This window comes from Leptopilina boulardi, unplaced genomic scaffold (genome assembly GCF_019393585.1).
Source record: "Leptopilina boulardi isolate dan_hultmark-lab unplaced genomic scaffold, ZJU_Lbou_2.1 LbouV2_351, whole genome shotgun sequence".
Lineage (NCBI taxonomy): Eukaryota > Metazoa > Arthropoda > Insecta > Hymenoptera > Figitidae > Leptopilina > Leptopilina boulardi.
In genome coordinates, this window is record NW_026137920.1 from 129,825 (window position 1) to 151,453 (window position 21,629).

At 28.5% G+C, this 21,629-nt stretch overlaps 1 protein-coding gene across 1 annotated transcript; it reads left to right on the forward strand.

The window, feature by feature from the left end:
• The first annotated feature begins 542 nt into the window (after positions 1 to 542).
• Positions 543 to 21,584, forward strand: LOC127286246 (zinc finger CCHC domain-containing protein 8 homolog). Its single transcript, XM_051312619.1, has 7 exons — positions 543 to 987; positions 18,135 to 18,354; positions 18,607 to 18,911; positions 20,028 to 20,241; positions 20,405 to 20,579; positions 20,734 to 20,882; positions 21,232 to 21,584. The coding sequence occupies exons 1-7, from the start codon at positions 713 to 715 to the stop codon at positions 21,526 to 21,528; spliced, it is 1,635 nt and encodes a 544-aa protein (XP_051168576.1). The 5' UTR covers positions 543 to 712; the 3' UTR covers positions 21,529 to 21,584.
• The last annotated feature ends 45 nt before the right edge of the window (positions 21,585 to 21,629 follow it).

A 21,629-nucleotide genomic window follows, 5' to 3' on the forward strand; every position in this document is an offset into this window, starting at 1 on the left:
GTTAACATGTGTTTGGTGTCCTGTAGAGAAAGGACCACAACTTTTTCAAGTGGATTTTTTATGATCTTTAAGGGTTCTTATTTCATGGTTGGGATTAAAGGAAAGTTAGAATCATATTTCCTTTTGCTATTTTACTTAATTTATGACTTTTCTTAGAAATGTTTATAGTTTTTGATTTGAGAATAAGACTTGAAAATACTTAAAGCGTGACGATATTATTTTACAATTAGTTTAACTTTTTATAGTTTCCTCAATTGCTAAATTTATGTGAGAATAAATTCTAGAATACAAAATATTAATTATTTAATATTTTGAATATTCATTATTTAGCGCGTAAATATCGTTAATTCGAGATATCGAAAAATTATTCGAGCGAGAATAGTCGCTCGTTACAAGGTTAATCGAAATAAATAAGGTAGTTTCACACCGTTTGATTTCCTGACAGGGTTGGATATGTAAGGGAAAGTATCAGCCAATAGACGTTCTACTCTTGAATGGTCTACCTGATAAGTACGAACCCTGTTGAAATTTCAATGATAGATAGCAATAGCAGCTTACTTCTCTCCGCGCCGCCATTTCTTTTGTGTTTTGGTTATGTTGAATATATAGTGTAGGCAATGTAAATACAAACAAAAAGTACAAAGTAGTGTGAAAAGATAAATAAATAAATTGTTAATAATAGTTCGTCCGAGGTGTAAAAAAGTACTATACAATGAGTTCCTCAGGAGAATGCACTGATGATGAAATGTCAACATCATTTAACGATAGTAATGCTAGAAAAGAAATCATGGGCAACGATAGTTTTAATACACTTTCACAAACAAAATCTAGTATTTTGGAGGAAACTCTGCCTCCCGGCGTTGCGCCCAAAGGGTTCGTTATCTTAGACGAGGATGTTACAATTATTGAACCATCTGACAAATCAAATTTATCACAAAGTTGCAAGCCTATTTTGAAAGTACTGTTTGAAAGCACAACAATCGCCAGGTAAATAACACTTAATCTCTATTATTGTTTTCTTTTCTTTTTTCAAATAATTTCAATTTGAAAATTATGAATTTTTTTCTTTATTTCACGATCACTATTCTTTTCACTTAAGAAAAAAAATCGAAAAAGCATTCAAAGTTAGCTTAAAAATGTCCAATGATTTACATTATTTTGGCCAACTTTGAATACTTTTCGATCTTTTTTTCTCAAACCTGCAATAAATTCGTATAAGCTTTCAAAGTTATATCATGTTTCTCTTTAATTTATTTACTTGTCACTGAAAATTTCAACAAGTTCGAAAAAGATATGAATTTTAATTAATTCATTATTATTTTCATTAAAAATTCGAAGTGCCTATTTCTACGCTAACGTAAGCTGATATTTCAAAACTAAACCTACGCGAAGTGACAGCAAAATGAAAAATTAACGTGAACCGATCTCCCAAAACTAAACCTACGCGAAATGAAAAAAGTTTCGAAAAGTGACACCCACCAACGAATTTCGCAAAATACTTTCGGTCATATCCACCCCCTCTCGCCAAGGTTTTTTTAAAAAGAAAAGCGAGCAGTACCTTACGCTTACGTTTACTATTTTGCATTCACATGTTTTTTACTACGCTAGTGTAATGATGAAGTGTATTTACACTTCGCGTAACTATAGTTTTGGAAATCAGTTTACGTTAGCGTAGGTATATAGCCAGCGTTAAAAATTAGATTAAAAAATAAATAAATTTTAAAAAACTATTTGATTAATTATAAAATGTTGTACAATATATTAATGCTTTTTAATTGAATTTTAATAGAATTTTTACAATATTTTGTTCACGAATTAATTCCACACAACCAGATAAAATGAATGTACACATTGAATTTGAAATCCGCGACTCAAAATACATCTAGAAAACCTGTCGAGAAATTAATTCAAAGTTTTCCTTTCGAACGGTACTGCGAACAAACATTAAATGACTATTTTCCCTTATGGTTTCACTCATGTCCGTCCACAAAACCATGACCCGCCCCTAAAACCTAGCCATTTTAACAGATTGAGCTCAAACTTAGTATACATACGTATTTTTGCGAGTAGATTAAACGAAAATTATAGCGAACCCGATTGGAATTGGATTGCATATAGTTATATTCGAAAAACTCGAAATTCCTCGAAATCTTAACTTTACCAATTTTTTAGCCAACCATCTCGAACTTTGTACTTATGCATATATTTACAAGCAAATTGAAAGAAAATTATAGGTTTTGTCCCTGGCTGTGTTTGAATTACCTGCCGTTCCCTCCCAAATCGCCTTCGTAGCTCCAAATTTTTTAGTTAATAGACATGAAATATTTAATAAAATAGCATTTTCACATGTATTTCGGCCCAGTATCTGGGAATCTCCTCCTTATCTAAATTTTATTGAAAAGGGAGGCTTCATTTTTCACTCAATTATATGGCAGATTCTTTAAAAACTCGTAAGGAATACCAGCAGGTCCCGATGATTTATAATTTTTACATTTTTCTAAACTTGCTAAATCCTCGTCAATTGTAATGTTGGAATCTAGATAAGGATTGCGTTCTTGGATTCTCAGAAGATTACATGTTAAATTGTTGCGCGATTGAAAAAAACCTGGAAATAGTCTTACCAATTATTTAAATCAATTACTTCTTCTTTGTTTATTTTAAGTCTATAATTTTTTATTAGTATTATGATTGGTCGAAAATTGACTTTTGTTAATTCCATGAAATCTTTACGTTTTGAGGTTGACTTAGTCGGAAAATCATGGTTTGACGATGGAGTCTGTCTGTAGGTCTGTGTCTGTGTACACAAATGTTGTTGACACAATAACTTTTTTAAAATTCAACAAATCAACTTACGCTTTAATACACATAAAATTAGTCTTTAAATAAAGGCTAAGTTCGTTAGCCAGCTATTTCCGACCAAAAATAAAAAACCTTAGCATTTTCAAAAATTTTTAATTTCATTTTTTTCAACCTCATATTTTTATACCTTAGTTAAATACAAACATTTTTTCTCTTTGATATTTTCCAATGAAAATTGAATTGAAAAAGTTACAGAACTTATATGTATTTAAAACTCTGTATTTTAACTCATGTTTGTATTTTGAAAACTTTTCATACCTAAAAATTATAATATATTGGTATTAATAAGATACCTTTATGAGTATACAAAGTTTTCCTGAATTGTACATAAAAATTTCCACCTTTAAATTGACTGCGGTTTTAGTTGTTTAGTAATAAATACTTTCATATTATGGGTACATTATTTTTGTATGTACACGGAAAAAAAAGTTCCGTACGAGTTCCCGAAATCGTTCCGAAAACGAGGATTTGTGCAAAAAAGCGTAATTATTACAGACCTTTTATTCGGAAAAAAGACGGAACTTTTGAAGTACACATTCCTGAATTATATGTAAAAATTCCGGAACTACACGGAGAGAAAAATATAGCGTTTGTAGCATGAAAGTTCTACCTTTAAACGCATGGGACATCAGCATACTACGATTGCAAGAAGTTATGCCTTTTCGGTATAGGTATAGTTTTATGCAACTGTAGTACAGTACAATTTCGGTAAGTATAAGGCCACGCCTCTTAAGCAGGAACGTCCATAAAAAATTAACATAGAGGGCTCCCATATCCATACCACAAACGTAATTTTTCTTTCCGTGTATGCAGTAATTTTTAGGAAACCATGGACCTAAAGATTTCAGATAGAAGTTCCGGTCGAGTAGGAGTAGATTTTACTGAATTAGTCGGTAGAAGATACGGTCGAGTACCGGAAAAATTCTGACGGCGAGACAAAAGAAAAAAAAGGAGGCATAAAGGAGACGCTTTTATTGTGTCGGTGTGAGTGAGACAGGAGTGAGGTGAACTCTGATTGGACGAGATAGTACATGGAGACACTTTCCTACCTACATATATTCTTACGCACACTTAAAACTATAACCTAACATAGTTTCGCTATATAGAGTGACTATACACCGCAGTGAGAAGAGAAACATTCTCATGCGAAAGTGAGAAACTTTTCTCCTCTATGAGTGAGTAAAATCAAGGTTGCCAACCTAGAAGACGTGTTGGTAAGGTAGGTATTTAACTTTTTCTTGAGAAACTATTCAATACCTACCTTACCAACACGTCTCCTAGGTTGGCAACCTTGATTTTACTCACTCATAGAGGAGAAAAGTTTCTCACTTTCGCATGATTATGTTTCTCTTCTCACTAACTCTAACTAACTCTTCTCATTAACTCGCACACTGGTAGATGGGATTTCGAAGATTTCGAGGATCAGTTTAATTTGCTAAGTAATTTTAATACATTATATCAAATAATTGATATAGTTTATTTTACATCGTTTGTAATTTATAATATATTTGAATTTTAAATCAACACAATTACATATGAGGAGCTGGAAAGCAGAACTCGCTCTCCGCTCGGATGGACTCCGTAGAGCCAGTCAAACATTCGAAAAAGTGATGAAAATTGAAATTCAAAATTTTGAATTTTGAAAAGTACTACATTATAGGAAATTAAAAGGCGTATCTTTTTTTCCTTTGAAATTTTTTTATAAAACGAATATTTTAGTTTCTAGAGACCAAAAACTAAGAAATTTAAATTGTTAAATTTAATTAAGTTTTAAAACAAAATCATCGTATCTCCGACAATTATTAATGAATTTGATTCAAATTTGAGATGTACACGTAATAGGGTCTACTAAAGGCAACAAAATAATAAAAAATTAAAAAATCATTAATTGTTTAAATTTTTTTTAATAAAAATTGTGACCAGTTGATAATAACGTTTTCTTACTTTCATAGACAAAAAGTCTGCGGGGAACTTTGTAGTTCAGAAAACTTCCAGTGAGACATTTGTTTATCACTATATAAGGAAGTTTTCTGTAAAATATTAAACCAATTCATTGAAAACTTTAAAAATTATTCAAGTTTTAAGAAAGCGCGGTCGACGCGCAAGTAAGTCCTAACGCTACTCGTACAGACAGCTGTTCCGTGCATGAAATATAATTAGATTTTCACATTTAAGTATAAATTTCTTTATTATTATTATTATTGCCTATTCAGAATTAAAGTTTGTTGACAATTAATACTACAATGTTCAATTCTGTAATTACCATGTTATTTTATTGAACAAATATAATTTACAATTTTTTTGTCATTTTGAATAAATGGAAAATTATATGTATTTTAAAAATGATGCTAATAATAATTTTTTTTGTTATTATTTATTAACAAACAGTTCAACAGTTTCTTTGTATATACATTGTTAATGTTAAATTTTTTTATTACCTTATATTTACTAATTTTTTTCAATTTTTTTTTTATTATTTCACTTTTTGGTCTCTAGAAACTAAAATATTCGTTTTATAAAAAAATTTCAAAGGAAAAAAAGATGCGCCTTTTAATTTCCTATAATGTAGTACTTTTCAAAATTCAAAATTTTGAATTTCAATTTTCATCACTTTTTCGAATGTTTGACTGGCTCTACGGAGTCCATCCGAGCGGAGAGCGAGTTCTGCTTTCCAGCTCCTCATATGTGTATAATTCGAGTCATTGGTTTGATACGTATGTGAATTAATTTTCTTAAAAATAAATGACATGCTTTTTCTATTTAAAAACTATCCTCGTTAAAATTAGTAGTAATTATAGCATATTTATCCTATTTTACAAATTTTTACAAGTGCATTTTTAGTTTTATTTATTAATTTATTTATTTGAGAACCTCAAAACAATTTTGTGAAACACCTGCAAAACTAGGTGTTCATTTCATGACCATTTAGCTTCCTCATCATAATACACTTATACATATTCAAGATTAAAAGTAGGATTTCAACTAAAATAGCGATCAATTTTATTATTATTGTTAAAAAGTAAACTATACAGTAAGAAAAGCACAAGTGTAGTCATAGGAAAGCATGCGTTACGCATAAGTCTGTCTCACTCGCAATCATGGGCTGTGACTACACGGAGAGAAAAATCTAGCTTTTATAGTATGAGGAGGCATACGTTTAAGGTATGAAACTTTTTCATGCAATTTTAGTCAAAAAATTCTAGCGATATCTGTAAGAACTCTTGCGTTTTCAGCATGAAAGCAATCAATAGTAAAATGGTATGTTGAACATACTGTCATAGGAAGAACTTCATGCTCTGAAAGCAGGAGCGCCATGCGGCAAAAGTATAGAACACAGTCCTACTAGGATTGCAGGAGTCTCATGCTTTTTCGGTATGAGACTCTTGCAACAGGAGTTTAAGCCACGCCCCCTTTAAATTTACATAGTTCAAAATGATTTGCGCGTTTTTTTAAACTGTGAGATACTGTATATGAATAAGTAAATGTAGACAAATGATTTTAATATATATATATATATATATATAAAAATTTGTTGCGACTAGATATAATATTTATATTAAATAATATATAATTACCTATATAATGATAAATATCTTATTTCAAAAATAATGTTAAAAAATTATATAGGGTCAGTCGGGGTAAATCCGAACGGGGGGTAAATCCGAACGCTAATTATTTCAGCTTAATTAAAATTTTTAAAAATAAGTTCGATATGAGAATTTTTACCTCAGATCCTCTTGAAGAGATTCTAAGTATTATCCCATTTTTTGTTTGTTAATTAGCAACAGCATAAACAAAGATAACAAGTATTGCAAAAAAGATTGAAAATCAAAGATGACACTCTTTCAGTATTTTGTCTCGTATTTGAAGAAAAAGAAGCTAAAAATTCATTTTATTATTTATAATTGTTTGTTATGAATACTAGAACAGAAACTATATTTGATTTTTGCCTTCTGTAAAATTTTATTAATAATATCAGACCGTTCGTATTTACCCAAGAAAATTGGAAAACTGGGGTAAATCCGAACGGTATTTTTAATAATTTTTTTTTACATCAAAGCCACACAAAATTGTTTTTATTTGATTACACTATTATTTTAACATTATAAAAGTAAATAGAAAAAAGTTTTTCTTTCTATACGTATCCTCGTTAGTAATTAATAAGCAGAAACTTAATCTCTGTTCTCTCGAAGGAGTGTTTCAATTTTTTTGCCAAATGGTTTGTTGAAAAAAGTTTTTCAGGATCTTAATAAAATTTGGTATTCTACGGTTTTTGGGGTCGCTAATTACCAATTTGAAGTCAGTTTTTCAAAATTCAAAATGGCGGACGAGAATTAAAAAATTCATTGGATTCGCTCGAAAATTGTTACTCGGGGGGTTTCAGGGTTAGCAAATTTGATCATTTTTAAAAATAAGTTTTAGGAAAGTACGCCATTTTGAATTTAAAAAATTTGACTTTTATTTTTGTATTTACATTCAATCACTCCAAAATACTTTCTGTACCAAGTTTTGCAAAAATCCGTTATGATTTGATAAAGTTATTGAAGGTTTTATTTGTGTAATGCATTTTAATTTTTAACCTGTTTGATTTTTGTATTTATATATGATGCATTATTACATAATAGGTTTATTATCGTATTTTTTTTGAGTTTTTATATAAGTTTAACAATTGCAATACTTTAAATTTATTTTCCCTAAGATTTTTCTGAAATATAGTGGCGTTCGTATTTACCCCCATATTTTAGGAAAGTTGCAAAGTATTGAGGTAAATACGAACGCTAAGTTTCCTGCGATTGTAATTTATCAAAAATTTTTTCTACCCCATAAAATTGTTCTATGGAAGTAAAGTAACAACTTCATACACCAGAATACCGGAAGTATTTTTTTTTTAAAGAAAAAACTTATGTTATTGTTGAAACTTATTAAAAGCGTTCGGATTTACCCCGGTTGACCCTAATATAAATAAAAAAGTATTATATTTTATTAAAATCTAATATAGTATTGTAAAAATATTTTGAACTTATAATTATATTTAAGGCGTTGTCCGCAGTGGCGAGACAGCCGGTGTGGCGAGACATTAGGATATTTCAGACAGCTGAACTGACTGTGCTGGCACTTCTGGTCTGAAAGTCAAGTTTTATTGTGCTTTAACTTTTCAATATGATACATACGTTTTTGATGTACGAAATATCGCTATACTGTTAATAACAGTTTCAAGATATTTTAAAAGTTTTATTTCCCATCGGTATAAGTGATAATATATAAAAATTTCCGGAATTTTCTGAAGGGTTAAATGTTTTGAGTCTTTAGTAATTAAGTTTCCTTCAAAATTTCCAGAGCACTATGAATTATTGTTCGATGCATAGGATTGTACATCGTCATTACCGAAAAATGCTGTTTCCGCATTGGCGAGACACTTGTTGTCGGCAGTGGCTTTTTTATATCTAATAATATTGTACATGTCCTAATGAATTTGATATAATTTTTGTACGTTTTGTCGACAATATTTTTCATAACTATAGTTTAAATTGAAAAAGATGAACAGGAAGAAAAGCTTATATGTTTTTAATAACTGTGACATGGATTAGCGGCTCACAATGAGAAAAATATTTGCCTGTATTTTTATGATTGAATGAAACAATATTATGATTTAAAGGCATCAATTATTATACTCTTTCTCTTTGATTCCTTTGTTTTTGTGACGTTTGAACGATGAAGACTCTGATTTTAAGATAGTGTCTCGCCACTACGGACGATTTTTTATGTCGGTAGTCGCGAGACATTATCGTAAATCGGCAATAACTTTTTTTTCCATTATCTGTTCTGTAACTGTATAACTTAAATTTGCAGTATAGAGTCACACCTGTCCATGGATATATATACAGACTTGATGTTCTTGAAAATGTGAGTGCTATAACAAAAAAACAAAACGTGTCTCGCCACTACCGACTCTCCCTTAGTAATTAAATATAAACTATTTTTATATATATATATATGGGACGTTCCACGTCAACAAGGACAGGCTTCTGCCCAAAAATGGTTTTGACGGATTTCAATGTTCTAGGGCTTAAAAAATTCGTAAATTTCTATACTTTTGAATGCCGAGTGGCGTTTTCAAAATTTTAAATGGCGGCTCCAATATGGCGCATAAATGGCAGTAAGTTTGAAAATTTAAAAATAAATTTGTGAATTAAACGTCTTAAAGAATTCCATTCAATCTAAAACACCTCATAGAACAGTTTTTGGGGTCGCTGAATGCAAATATGATGTTAGTTTTCCAAAATTCAAAATGGCGAATTCAAAATGGCGGTCAAAATTTTTAAAATCGATCAAAATGGCTTAAAACTTATTTCTCAGGGGTTTTTTGGGTCGCTTATTATGAATTTAAAGTTATTTTTAATAAATAAGCAAAAATAAAATAAATTTTAAAATGGTGGATCCAAAATGGCGGACAAATTTTTTTAAAAACGCTCGAAATTAATTGAAACCCTATTCTAGAGGGTTTTCTTGGCCGCTAATTACGAATTTAAAGTTATTTTTAATAAATAAGCAAAAATAAAATAAATTCCAAAATGGCGAATCCAAAATGGCGGACAAATTTTTTAAAAACGCTCGAAATTAATTGAAATTCTATTTTAAGGGGTTTTCATGGCCGCTGATTACGAATTTAATGTTATTTTTATTAAATAAGCAAAAATAAAATAAATTCCAAAATGGCGGATCCAAAATGGCGGACAAATTTTTTTAAAAACGCTCGAAAATGATTGAAACTCTTTCCTAGGGGGTTTTCCTGGCCGCTGATTACGAATTTAAAGTTATTTTTAATAAATAAGCAAACATAAAATAAATTCCAAAATGGCGGACTAAGATTTTAAAAACGACCAAAAATGATTGAATCTCTGTTCTAGGTGGTTTTTCTTGCCGAACGTAAAAATGAAAACAAAGAGAGCCGTACATAATATTTTATGCATGTACATCTTTCTTTGGAACTTGAAATTTTTAAAAATTAATAATTGTCGAATAGTATTATTAATAATAGAATATAATGAAATTAATTAATAATAAATTATTGATAAACAAAAAAAATACAAATTTATTTTTCCGGTTATGTATATGAAGTACATCGGGCACAAAGATCCTTTTAGGTATACGTTACTGACAGACACTGCAGAACCTCACTATGCTCTCTACTTTTCCTAGTTTGCAACCGAAGGAAACAGTCTTATCGAACCGGAGCTTGTCGATCTGGCTTCAATTGTAATTTAATGATTTCACATTTTAATAATAAAATAATGGTAATTAATTTTTTTTAATAATATTGCCAGTCACAAAACAAACCTATTGATCCAGTTTTATTCCACAATTAGTCGCTTCTTATATGACCATATATGGACATGTTCTAGAAATCATGTGACTCCGGCGGACCAATCAGCGCGTTGCTGGGTCCTACCACGCCGCGTATCCCCACCACTGTAAAAACTATCCTAGCTCGTTCACATTATTTTGTCTTTAATTTAAACTACAATCAGTCTTTTTCACGACTACCAGTTAGCATAATTCCAAAATCGTTAATTTAAACTACAATCAGTCCTTTTCAGGACTACCAGTTTGCATAATTCCAAAATCGTTAATTTAAACTACAATCAGTCCTTTTCAGGACTACCAGTTTGCATAACTCCAAAATCTTTAATTTAAACTACAATTAGTCCTTGCAAGGACTACCAGTTTGCATATTTTCAAAATCGTTAATTTAAACTACAATCAGTTCTTTTCAGGACTACCAGTTTGCATAATTCCAAAATCTTCAATTTAAACTACAATCAGTCCTTTTCGGGAATACCAGTTTGCATAATTCTAAATCAGTGGCCAGATACTTCCCATTGAATAGAGTTTTAATTAATCTCAAGCGTTTTTTAAATTTTTGTCCGCCATTTTGGAATTTATTTTATGTTTGCTTATTTATTAAAAATAACTTTAAATTCGTAATCAGCGGCCTTGAAAAACCCCTAGAATAGAATTTCATGTAATTTCGAGCGTTTTTAAAAAAATTTGTCCGCCATTTTGGATTCGCCATTTTGGAATTTATTTTATGTTTGCTTATTTATTAAAAATAACTTTAAATTCGTAATCAGCGGCCAGGAAAACCCCCTAGGAAAGAGTTTCAATCATTTTCGAGCGTTTTTAAAAAAATTTGTCCGCCATTTTAAATCCGCCATTTTGGAATTTATTTTATTTTTGCTTATTTAATAAAAATAACATTAAATTCGTAATCAGCGGCCATGAAAACCCCTTAAAATAGAATTTCAATTAATTTCGAGCGTTTTTAAAAAATTTGTCCGCCATTTTGGATTCGCCATTTTGGAATTTATTTTATTTTTGCTTATTTATTAAAAATAACTTTAAATTCGTAATTAGCGGCCAAGAAAACCCTCTAGAATAGGGTTTCAATTAATTTCGAGCGTTTTTAAAAAAATTTGTCCGCCATTTTGGATCCACCATTTTAAAATTTATTTTATTTTTGCTTATTTATTAAAAATAACTTTAAATTCATAATAAGCGACCCAAAAAACCCCTGAGAAATAAGTTTTAAGCCATTTTGATCGATTTTAAAAATTTTGACCGCCATTTTGAATTCGCCATTTTGAATTTTGGAAAACTAACATCATATTTGCATTCAGCGACCCCAAAAACTGTTCTATGAGGTGTTTTAGATTGAATGGAATTCTTTAAGACGTTTAATTCACAAATTTATTTTTAAATTTTCAAACTTACTGCCATTTATGCGCCATATTGGAGCCGCCATTTAAAATTTTGAAAAACGCCACTCGGCATTCGAAAGTATAGAAATTTACGAATTTTTTAAGCCCTAGAACTTTGAAATCCGTCAAAACCATTTTTGGGCAGAAGCCTGTCCTTGTTGACGTGGAACGTCCCATATGTATGTCGCGCTACAAAGAAAGGTACATAAAAAGCAAAGAATTTTAGATTATGTTTTAAATTTTAGGAATGAAAATACACAAATAGGATCAACTTTTAATACAAACCATTGATCTTCAAATTTTCATTACACCAAAAATATTTAATAAAAACTAATTTTGATCTTACTTAATGAAATAGAAACTTCTCATCAAGGTAAAATTGTATCAAACATTATAATAATGAAATAAATTTATACTTAAGGGGTTAAACCACTCTAGAGCGTCAAAAAAAGGCCTAACTTTAGAAATTTTTTTCAAGAAAAGTTTAAATGTACTGAAAAATATGTTTACATATCTTTATTAGGTACACTTTAAAGAGAAAAAAAATATACTTCATTAATTATTTTTTTTTAAAATATCAAATTTACAGGTACGTGATAGGAACCCTTTCTGAGATGAATCACGTCGCGGCCGGAAAGGTTTTAGCTCCAATTTTCATCCTAGAACAAAAAACAAATTTCTTTCTATTTTTACATCTTAAAAGCTAGAGAAAGACGTAGGGGATTTTTTTTCAATTGATTTTTGCAAAAATGGCGAACATTTTAAGGAAAAACCGAGTTTTTTACTTAAAAAATTGACACTAAATTGTTTATAACAAAAAAAATATGCAACATAAAAAAAAATCCGTACGTCTTTCTCTAGATAATGTTATTGAGAAGCTACAGTTTAATTTTTAAGTAAATCGGTTGAGATTTGTAAAAGTTATGTTTCCGGCCAGCACAAAAAATGTAGTTTTGAGAAAAACGAGTTTAAAGTTTTACTTACGACTTTTTAGATATACCTTCAATCTGCAATGCCTGCGCCGTATAATTGACCTTCCAAATTAAAAAGTGTTTCGACTTATAATTGATATTGTTTCTTATTCTATACACCCTTAGGCACCTTTTAAAGCAAAAAAAATTTTTTTGATTTTTGGAAAATTCTAGAGTGGTTTAACCCCTTAATAAAATAATGGGAAGTAATTGATTTATCCAATAATTTTAATTTAAAATATTCAAATAGAACAGTTTAAACTTTTAAGAATTTTTGAATGCGTGAAGAACGTATACAAATTTGTGAAATTTTGAAATGTGTTATGATTTTTAGAATAATTTACATTTGGAAAAGATGGAATGAACTTTCTTTAAATATTTAAAGTTCTGATAAATATAAATAATATTTTTAAAAAAATAAACTTATTAAACATTTTTATTGAAATATTTGAGAAATAATCAAATATTGGATACTTTCACCATAAACTTTTAATAATAACAGAAATTTAGAATATATGTTACTTTAAAATTGTCTCATGAACAAAATTGTCATAGAATTTTATAAAATACTCAAAAAATAATTGAAATTACTAAAAGATTTTTAAATTTTTTAAAAATTATTTAAATATAATTAAATTCTGTTAGATTTAAAATCAAAAGTTGTTGATAATACTTAAGGGGTTATACCTGTTTCGAGGCTTAAAAAAAGGATGTTTTTAAAGACTTTTTCGTGAATACAGTTTTAAATAATCGTTGGCAACTAATATACCACTTAATTAAGCAACTTTTAAATAATGAGAAAAAATTTTATTACGAATTTATTTTACAAATTGTCGGCTGTATGGTTGCATAAAAAGTGCAATGTATTTTTGCAGTCCTCCGCGGCGAGCAGTTGAAGTCCCCTGGATCGTCATCTAGAAGCACAAAAAAATTTTTTTCATAAACTACATAAGATTATCTAGTGAAGTACACATGATCATAATTTTAGAATTTTTTTTGTAGAATTGTGAGAATTATAAAAATAAATCGCATTTTTGACCCAAAAAAATCGATTTTAATTGTTTATAAAAAAAAATTCTCTTCATCAATTTTAAAAATCGTGTGTACTTCACTAGATAATTTAACTAAGAAGCTACAGTTAAATTTTTAGCTCAATCGGACAATAACTCTTCGAGTTCTACTGCTCGCCGATTTGTAAAATATGGTTTCGAGAAAAACGCGTTTGAAGTTTCACAACACTATAATTTTTAATAATCTCATGCATTTGGTTAATAAATTTTTTTTACCTTCACTCTGCTATCCCAGCACCATATAATTGTCCCTCAGTGGCCGTATTTGTCTCTTCCAGCTCCTTTCTCACTGAAGTTATGCTCCGTCGAGCATTTTTTTTCGGAAAAATTAAAATTATGCATTATGGCGCTTCCGAAATGCTCCAGAAAAAATAATTTTAACAACATTTCCAAGTTGTTTTCGTGCAAGGACGTCATTGATTATTAATCTAGGAATGTTATAGTCTATTTTAAGCAAAAAAAAAAAATCGAAAAAAAAATTTTTCAGGCAGGTATAACCCCTTAAATTTGAAAAAATATATAAAAATTGACTTATTGGAAAAAAATTTTTAATATAGAACTTACACATAAAAATTACAAAAATTTAAAATACATTTCGTTAATTGAAGAATTTTTTTTTCTCTGAAGCAGTTGATGTCCACTTCTTTCTATATTCGTCGTCAATAATGTTGACAGATTTTTTCAAATCGTTTAGTTCTTCAGAAGAAATTTGATCTACATCAATGACATTAAAAAAGATACATTAGCACATGATGCAGGAAACAATATGTAAAGATAAAATAAAACTGAATATTGAAAAATATCTTAGTAAATGAATATAAAAGTTATTTGAAACTTCTATACTTAAATGTTATAATAGCCCATGCGTCGCTAACGTTTTCACGCAAAGTATATAAGTGGGCGTGGCTTAAACTCCTGTTGCAAGAGTCTCATACCGAAAAAGCATGAGACTCCTGCAATCCTAGTAGGACTGTGTTCTATACTTTTGCCGCATGGCGCTCCTGCTTTCAGAGCATGAAGTTCTTCCTATGAGAGTATGTTCAACATATACCATTTTACTATTGATTGCTTTCATGCTGAGAACGCATGAATTCTTGCTCTAATTGTAGGAAAAATTCATGCTGGAATAGTAAGAACTACTTTCATACTATAAAAGCCAGATTTTTCTCTCCGTGTATATAAGAAAAAGTTATTTCAAAAAATACAAAAAACGATTTTTTTCAAAAAAACAAAAAAATGATTTAATCTATAGATTTCAGTAAAACATGAACTTTATATAGATTAATCGATTCGTTTTAATGCAAGAAATAAGTTTTTTCTAACACACGCACCGAAAGTACACCATTTCTTACCTGTGTAGCGGGAGAAATGTATGTCTTTTCCGACTAGCGGGAGGGAAAGTTACATTCCCTCCCGGTGACGTCACTGAGCGGGAGGAAAAGTAACTTTCCCTTCCGGTGATGGTATTATTAGTTATTAAATATTAATTAAAGTATGAGCAATAGTGAATCTCAAACGTCTGGTACACCACCAGTAGTAACTATACTGCTAGGGAGTGTTCAAAAATTACTAAAAATCAAAATTATTAAAAGAAAAAACGTTACGTAATTTTTGAACGCTCCCCTACCAGTAACAACCATACCATCATCAATAGTATCCACACTACCACGTTTGTACTTTCGGTATACGTGTGTTAGAAAAAATAGTATGTGCAACTCGTCAGGAAAATGATTTCCACTCGTGATTTCCAGTTCTCGTCTTCGCTCGCAAACCTCGAACCACGAACTGCAAACTACACTTGTGGAAATCAACCATTTTCCTCCCTAGATGCACAATATACTATTTTTACCAAACAAAATTCAATTTAAAATGCAAAAATTTTTTGAAAAAATTGAAAGAAAAATGTTGTGAACATATTTAGAAATCTTTGTGTTAGATTTTAGGTATTAATGATTACAATAAGCATACAAAATTTCAAGACAATCCGTTAAAACGTTTCTGAGATAATTTGTACACAATATTTTGTGACATACACATACACATACATCTAGACATTTGCTCAGAATTTCATATATATTAATTCTAGATAAAAATGAGTCCATATAAGCCAATTTTAAAACATCAAAAATCGTTACGAATGCAAAGCTTCCTCATGAGGAAGCAAAAAGCGCTACTTTACTTTAACGTAAATGCAGCAGAATGTTGTTGATTTCTGCATTCTGATAAAGTGTGCATCAAATTTCACTTTTCTGCACACTTTCAGGCATATTAGGCAACATAACCTTAAATTTATTTTTTAAAACAGCATATAAAATAGCATTTTTTTGCAGATGTTGTACAAAGCACTCTGCACTGTGTGCAACTCGAGCGGAAAGTAGCATTTTTCGACGAGATTGATTGCTGCTCTTGCTTCACTCGAGCATCAACTTACTTACTCGTCGGAACCCTGGCAGATTGTATGATGCGAATGCTCCACGAAATTGGCGGAGCATTCGTGGAGCATGAGATAGAAATTGAAATTTTATTTAAAATGTATAAAAATGATGAAATTGATAATATAATTATTAAAATCAATAAGTTTTATGCATTTTAAGATGATTATTGTTAAATAATTATAAAATTTTTATGTTTTTATTAATTTCAATATATTACAGTTGATTGTCAACATTTGTCGATAAAATCAATAGAGCCGCGCTTTTTAGCTGGTAAGTGGCAGCACTCTTATTTTCTTTTTTTTTAAATTTTTTATATAATTTTTTTATCAAAAGCAAAATTATTTGTTCAACGGAAATATTAGTAAAAAAATGTATTATTTTATTTAAAAAAAATTAATATTTTAATAAAAAAATATTATAGGTAAAAAAAAATTGAAAAAAATTAATTTTAAACGTAAATAATGGTGAAAAAATGTATTATTTCATCAAAAAAATTGATTTTTTAATCAAAAAAATTGGTGAAAATTTATTTTTTTTATCTAAAATATTGGTGACAAACATTTATTTTTTATCAAAAAAATATTTTATTTAAAATAATTAATATTTTCATAAAATTTTTTTTTTCATAGTGAAAAAATGTATTATTTCATCAAAAAAAATGATGTATTAATCAAAAATATTGGTAAAAAATACATTTTTTTATCAAAAATATTGATGAAAATCTAATTTTTTTATTAATAATATTTTTGAATAAAAAATTTTTTTTAAAGGAAATATTGGTGAATAAAATTATTATTTAATAAAAAATATTTTGGTGAAAAATTTAATTCTTTTTATCAAAAATATTGTTGAAAAAATTAATTTTAAACGGAATTATTGGTGAAAAATGTATTATTTAATCAAAAATATTGGTGAAAGAAATTAATTTTTTTATAAAAAAATGGTGAAATAAGATATCAATTTTAAACGGAAATATTAGTAAAAAAATTTATTTTTTGAACAAACATATTGGTGAGAAATTACTTTTTTTATCAGAAATATTGTTGGAAAAAATGAATTATTTTTTCCAAAATTTGTCTGAAAAAACATTATTTTTTAAAGAAAATATTCCTGAAAAAAAATTGTTTTATCAAAACTATTAATTTTTTTTTTTGATAAAATAATACAGTTTTTCAACAATATTTTTCATAAAAAAAATTAATTTTCACCAATTTTTTTGATGAAATAATACATTTTTTCACCATTATTTACGTTTAAAATTAATTTTTTTTAAATTTTTTTTTACCTATAATATTTTTTTATTAAAATATTAATTTTTTTAAAATAAAATAATACATTTTTTTACTAATATTTCCGTTGAACAAATAATTTTGCTTTTGATAAAAAAATTATATAAAAAATTTAAAAAAAAGAAAATAAGAGTGCTGCCACTTACCAGCTAAAAAGCGCGGCTCTATTGATTTTATCGACAAATGTTGACAATCAACTGTAATATATTGAAATTAATAAAAACATAAAAATTTTATAATTATTTAACAATAATCATCTTAAAATGCATAAAACTTATTGATTTTAATAATTATATTATCAATTTCATCATTTTTATACATTTTAAATAAAATTTCAATTTCGATCTCGTGTCAATTTCGATATTCGCATCATACAATCCACCAGGGAAAGCGGCTTCTTTCCGCTCTCGTTGCACAATGTACTATTTAATAATCATACTTTTGCTTTTTTATATGGCAAAGTTTCTCATAATAATGAAAAAAATAATAATAAATCAAATTGTTTCTCTTTGCTTATATTTGTTCAAAACTGGATTTAATTTAATATCCAAATTAAGTTTAGAAAGGAAATTCTTATTACATAGCTTTTAAACATTTTTTTTAAACTTTGTAACTTTTTAATTTTAATTTTAATATTTTTTTTCTTATTTTGTTTATTTTCTATAATTATTTACTTACTTTAGTTTATTTAAAACAAAACACTATAGTTATTTATAATAAAAAATGGATATTTGTTTTCCAAAATTTGTAGAAAGTACAGAAAACATGTTAGAAAATTACTGATAAATTTGTTGTCTTCGAATGTAAAAGAAGAGAGCAATGAGACCGATTTGGTGTTAGAAATTCGTGAATCTGATTTAAAAGATAAAAGTTGGTACTCTGATAATTCAGATGGAGAAATAGATTCTCTTTTTATGGTAGACACGATACCAAAATTAAAGGATGACTTTGATGTCCCAACTTACGGACAGGTAATTTTTTTCACTTTTATTTAATTTAAAACATTTTTAAATGGCATTAAATATTAACAATGATAGAGTTATTTTTATCACCTTTTTGTAGTATGTAAATATTAATTTATCCAAAAATGTAGAAAATTGTAATTTGGCACAACATTTTTTAACCATTGCTAAGAACAGTCTCGGGAGATTTTGTCACTACTATTTTCAATTATAATTACGCCTTTATGGAATTGTAAATAAAAGATTAATATTTCTTTACAGAAATTCAAGAAAACTTTAGAAAAACCATCAGATGAATTAAGTACATTCAAAGAGGATTGTTGTCCAAAACTCACTTGTTTCAATTGTTTGGCAAATCATAATTTGCGAGATTGTAAAGAACCACGAAATCAGAATAATATCAATAAAAATAAGAAAGAATTTGCTTCAAAACAGTCTAACAAAAATTTGAGGTATCATCAAGATCTTGATCAGAAATTTGGACACATTGTACCTGGAATTATAAGTGAAAATTTAAGAAAAGCTCTTGGCATAAAGGACAATGAATTGCCGCGACATATTTACGGGTAATAGCATCTTCTTAAGTGTAAATTTAAATATATTTTAAAATATTTAATTTACATTAAACATTTTTTAATCTTATTCAACATTTTATTATGTTTAACCCGTTGCCTGTCGCCTACGTATATATCGTCAAAACTTAAAGTGGCCAAAAGTGCTAATGACGCAATATGCGTCATAAAAAATAAACATAAAAAACTTGTTAAATATTCCTGAAATTGGTTACTCTGGGGTTTTCGGAGTCACTGATTTCGAATCAAACATTAGTTTTTCAAGATTCAAAATGGCGGATCCAATATGGCGCCCGAAAAATTAAAAATTAGTCGGATTCACTTGAAACTTGTTACTCGAGGATTTTTGGGTCCATTCTGAATATTGAAAAACTGATGTCAGATTCGTAATCAGCGACCCCGAAAACCTTAAGATACCAAGTTTCATAAAACTCCATTAAAATTTTTTTCAATACACTTTTGGCTCAAACAGTGAAACTTAATTAAAAAACTTTTAAGGAAAAAGGAACTACAATTTTCTTTAAATTTCCATTTTACTGAATTCTTGACTAGAATTTTTTCTAAAAATATTATGAATAAAAAAGATGTATTCATTTTATCAGTGAATTACATTAAAAAATAATTAAAAATGTCTAAAAATTGACAAAGTTATTGTAAAAGAAAAATAATTATTGTTTAAATTAAATGAGATATTTTCAAATACTGTTACACGGAGAAACCTTTGGGTCGTCTGCTCGCCCAGCGTAATAAAATTTTTGTTTCCCACTATGTCGGACGTTCGTTCTCGTTTTTGGTGTATAAATTTTGTGGTGGCGCTGAAGCACCGATCTACAGGCGAACTGTCGACCCAAAGGTTTCTCCGTGTATAGATCTCTGTAACTTTTTGTTTAGATAATTAAGAAAAAATATCAATTTTACTCAATTTTTTTTTGCTTCTTAATAATTATGATAGTATTTTGAGGTTTCTTGATTCTCATTTCACGAAACTTTTAGAAAATAGTATTTATTTCATGAAAGAGAAATAATATAGAGTCATGATATTCATGAGGCTAATTTTTTTTTTTTTTTTTTTGTTATAATCAAATAATAATAATTAAAGAATTTTAAAAGTATGAGGGTTCTTGGTTATCCTCCTGGATGGTTGGAAGAAGCAAGACTTCAGCATTCGGGAATAACGTTATTTAATTCTGATGGCGTCGCAGAAGACGATCCTGAAGCTGAAATGGGCGAAATATTTTTTCAAGGCGATCGTGATAAATTTGATACAGAAAAAATTATTGAATTTCCTGGTTTCAATATTCCAACGCCCAAAGGAATTCGAGACGTGAGTAACCTTTTATAAAAATGGAGTGTATTTAAAAAACAAAAGACAAAAACTTGCACCTGATAATTGTAATTTTATCGTAACAAATTGTTTAGTTTGAGGGACATTTTGTCTGAAGAACATTTTCTTTAATTAAATTTTCATTAAGTTTTTTTTTTAATAGGAAGATTCTTATTATTGGGGATCAGAGAAACAAATCGGCAGTAGCAAAAAAGCTATGTTAAATATGTTAAGTGGCAAAAAAGCTGATGTCGGTTATAAAAGAAAAAAACTCAAAAGAGCTTTAAACACTTCATCCACTTCAGATGTGATCGAAATGGAAGTTGAATGCTGTGAAGGTATGTTCTTTAATTGGTACAATATTTATAATAATTTTAAATGCATTTGCGTACAAAATCTATAAATTAAAAAGTTTCTATCGATTAATTTCTTGAAGAATAACTTTTTTAACAAAAAAAATCTTTTATATATGTAATTTTACTCGTTTTTCAGAAGTAACTGTAGTGGAAAATGTTCCAACGAGAGATTTGTTTATGCCTGCACTTCCAAAAGAAAAACCACCAATAAATCCCCCAGAACCGCCTCCACCAGGTGTCGACAGTAGTGACAATAAATCTCAAGAATCTTCTTCTGAATTAACGGTAGATTTTTTCTTCTTGGTTACTCCTTATCTTTTTTTCTTTCTTACAACATTTTTTTATTCATTTTTAATTAATTATTTGGTTTCAATTATTATTAAACTAATTAAATTATTAAATAATGTTAATAAATCAAATGTATTTACATATTTTACTCCATTTTTTTTGCTTCTTAATAATTGTGATAGTAATTTGAGGTTTCTTGATTCTCATTTCGCGTAACTTTTAGAAAATAGGGACATCAAGTATTATTATTATTATCGCTTATATAATTTTTATTTCTTTTTAAAAATTAACTTTAATAAAAATTATTATTAAAATTTCCAGTTTTCTAAATTACTTTTATTTGCAGAATGATAGTACAGCGCCGTCTTCGCCAGCAAATTCATTAGCAGCTTCGGATACAGAATCTGCAAATACACAAGTCAACACGCCAACTCCATTAAAAACTATTAAGGTCGACTTAGGAACTCCAATTTTGCAAAGCTTATCACCGTTTAGCCGTCTCCCTTCATCGGAGAAATTCTCAAAAAACATTTGCGATGTTATAAATTTTGAAAATTTACCAGATTCCACCGGCAAGTACGAGCAAATGACAGGACTTATCCAAAAAGTCAGAACTAAAATGGCTACAATACACAAAGAATGACAGCAGTAATCGTACTTTTTATTGTACTTGTAAATAAATTTCAAAAGAAGACAGAATAGTATTTTAAGTAATTTTTATATTTCTTTTAAATTTTTATTTGT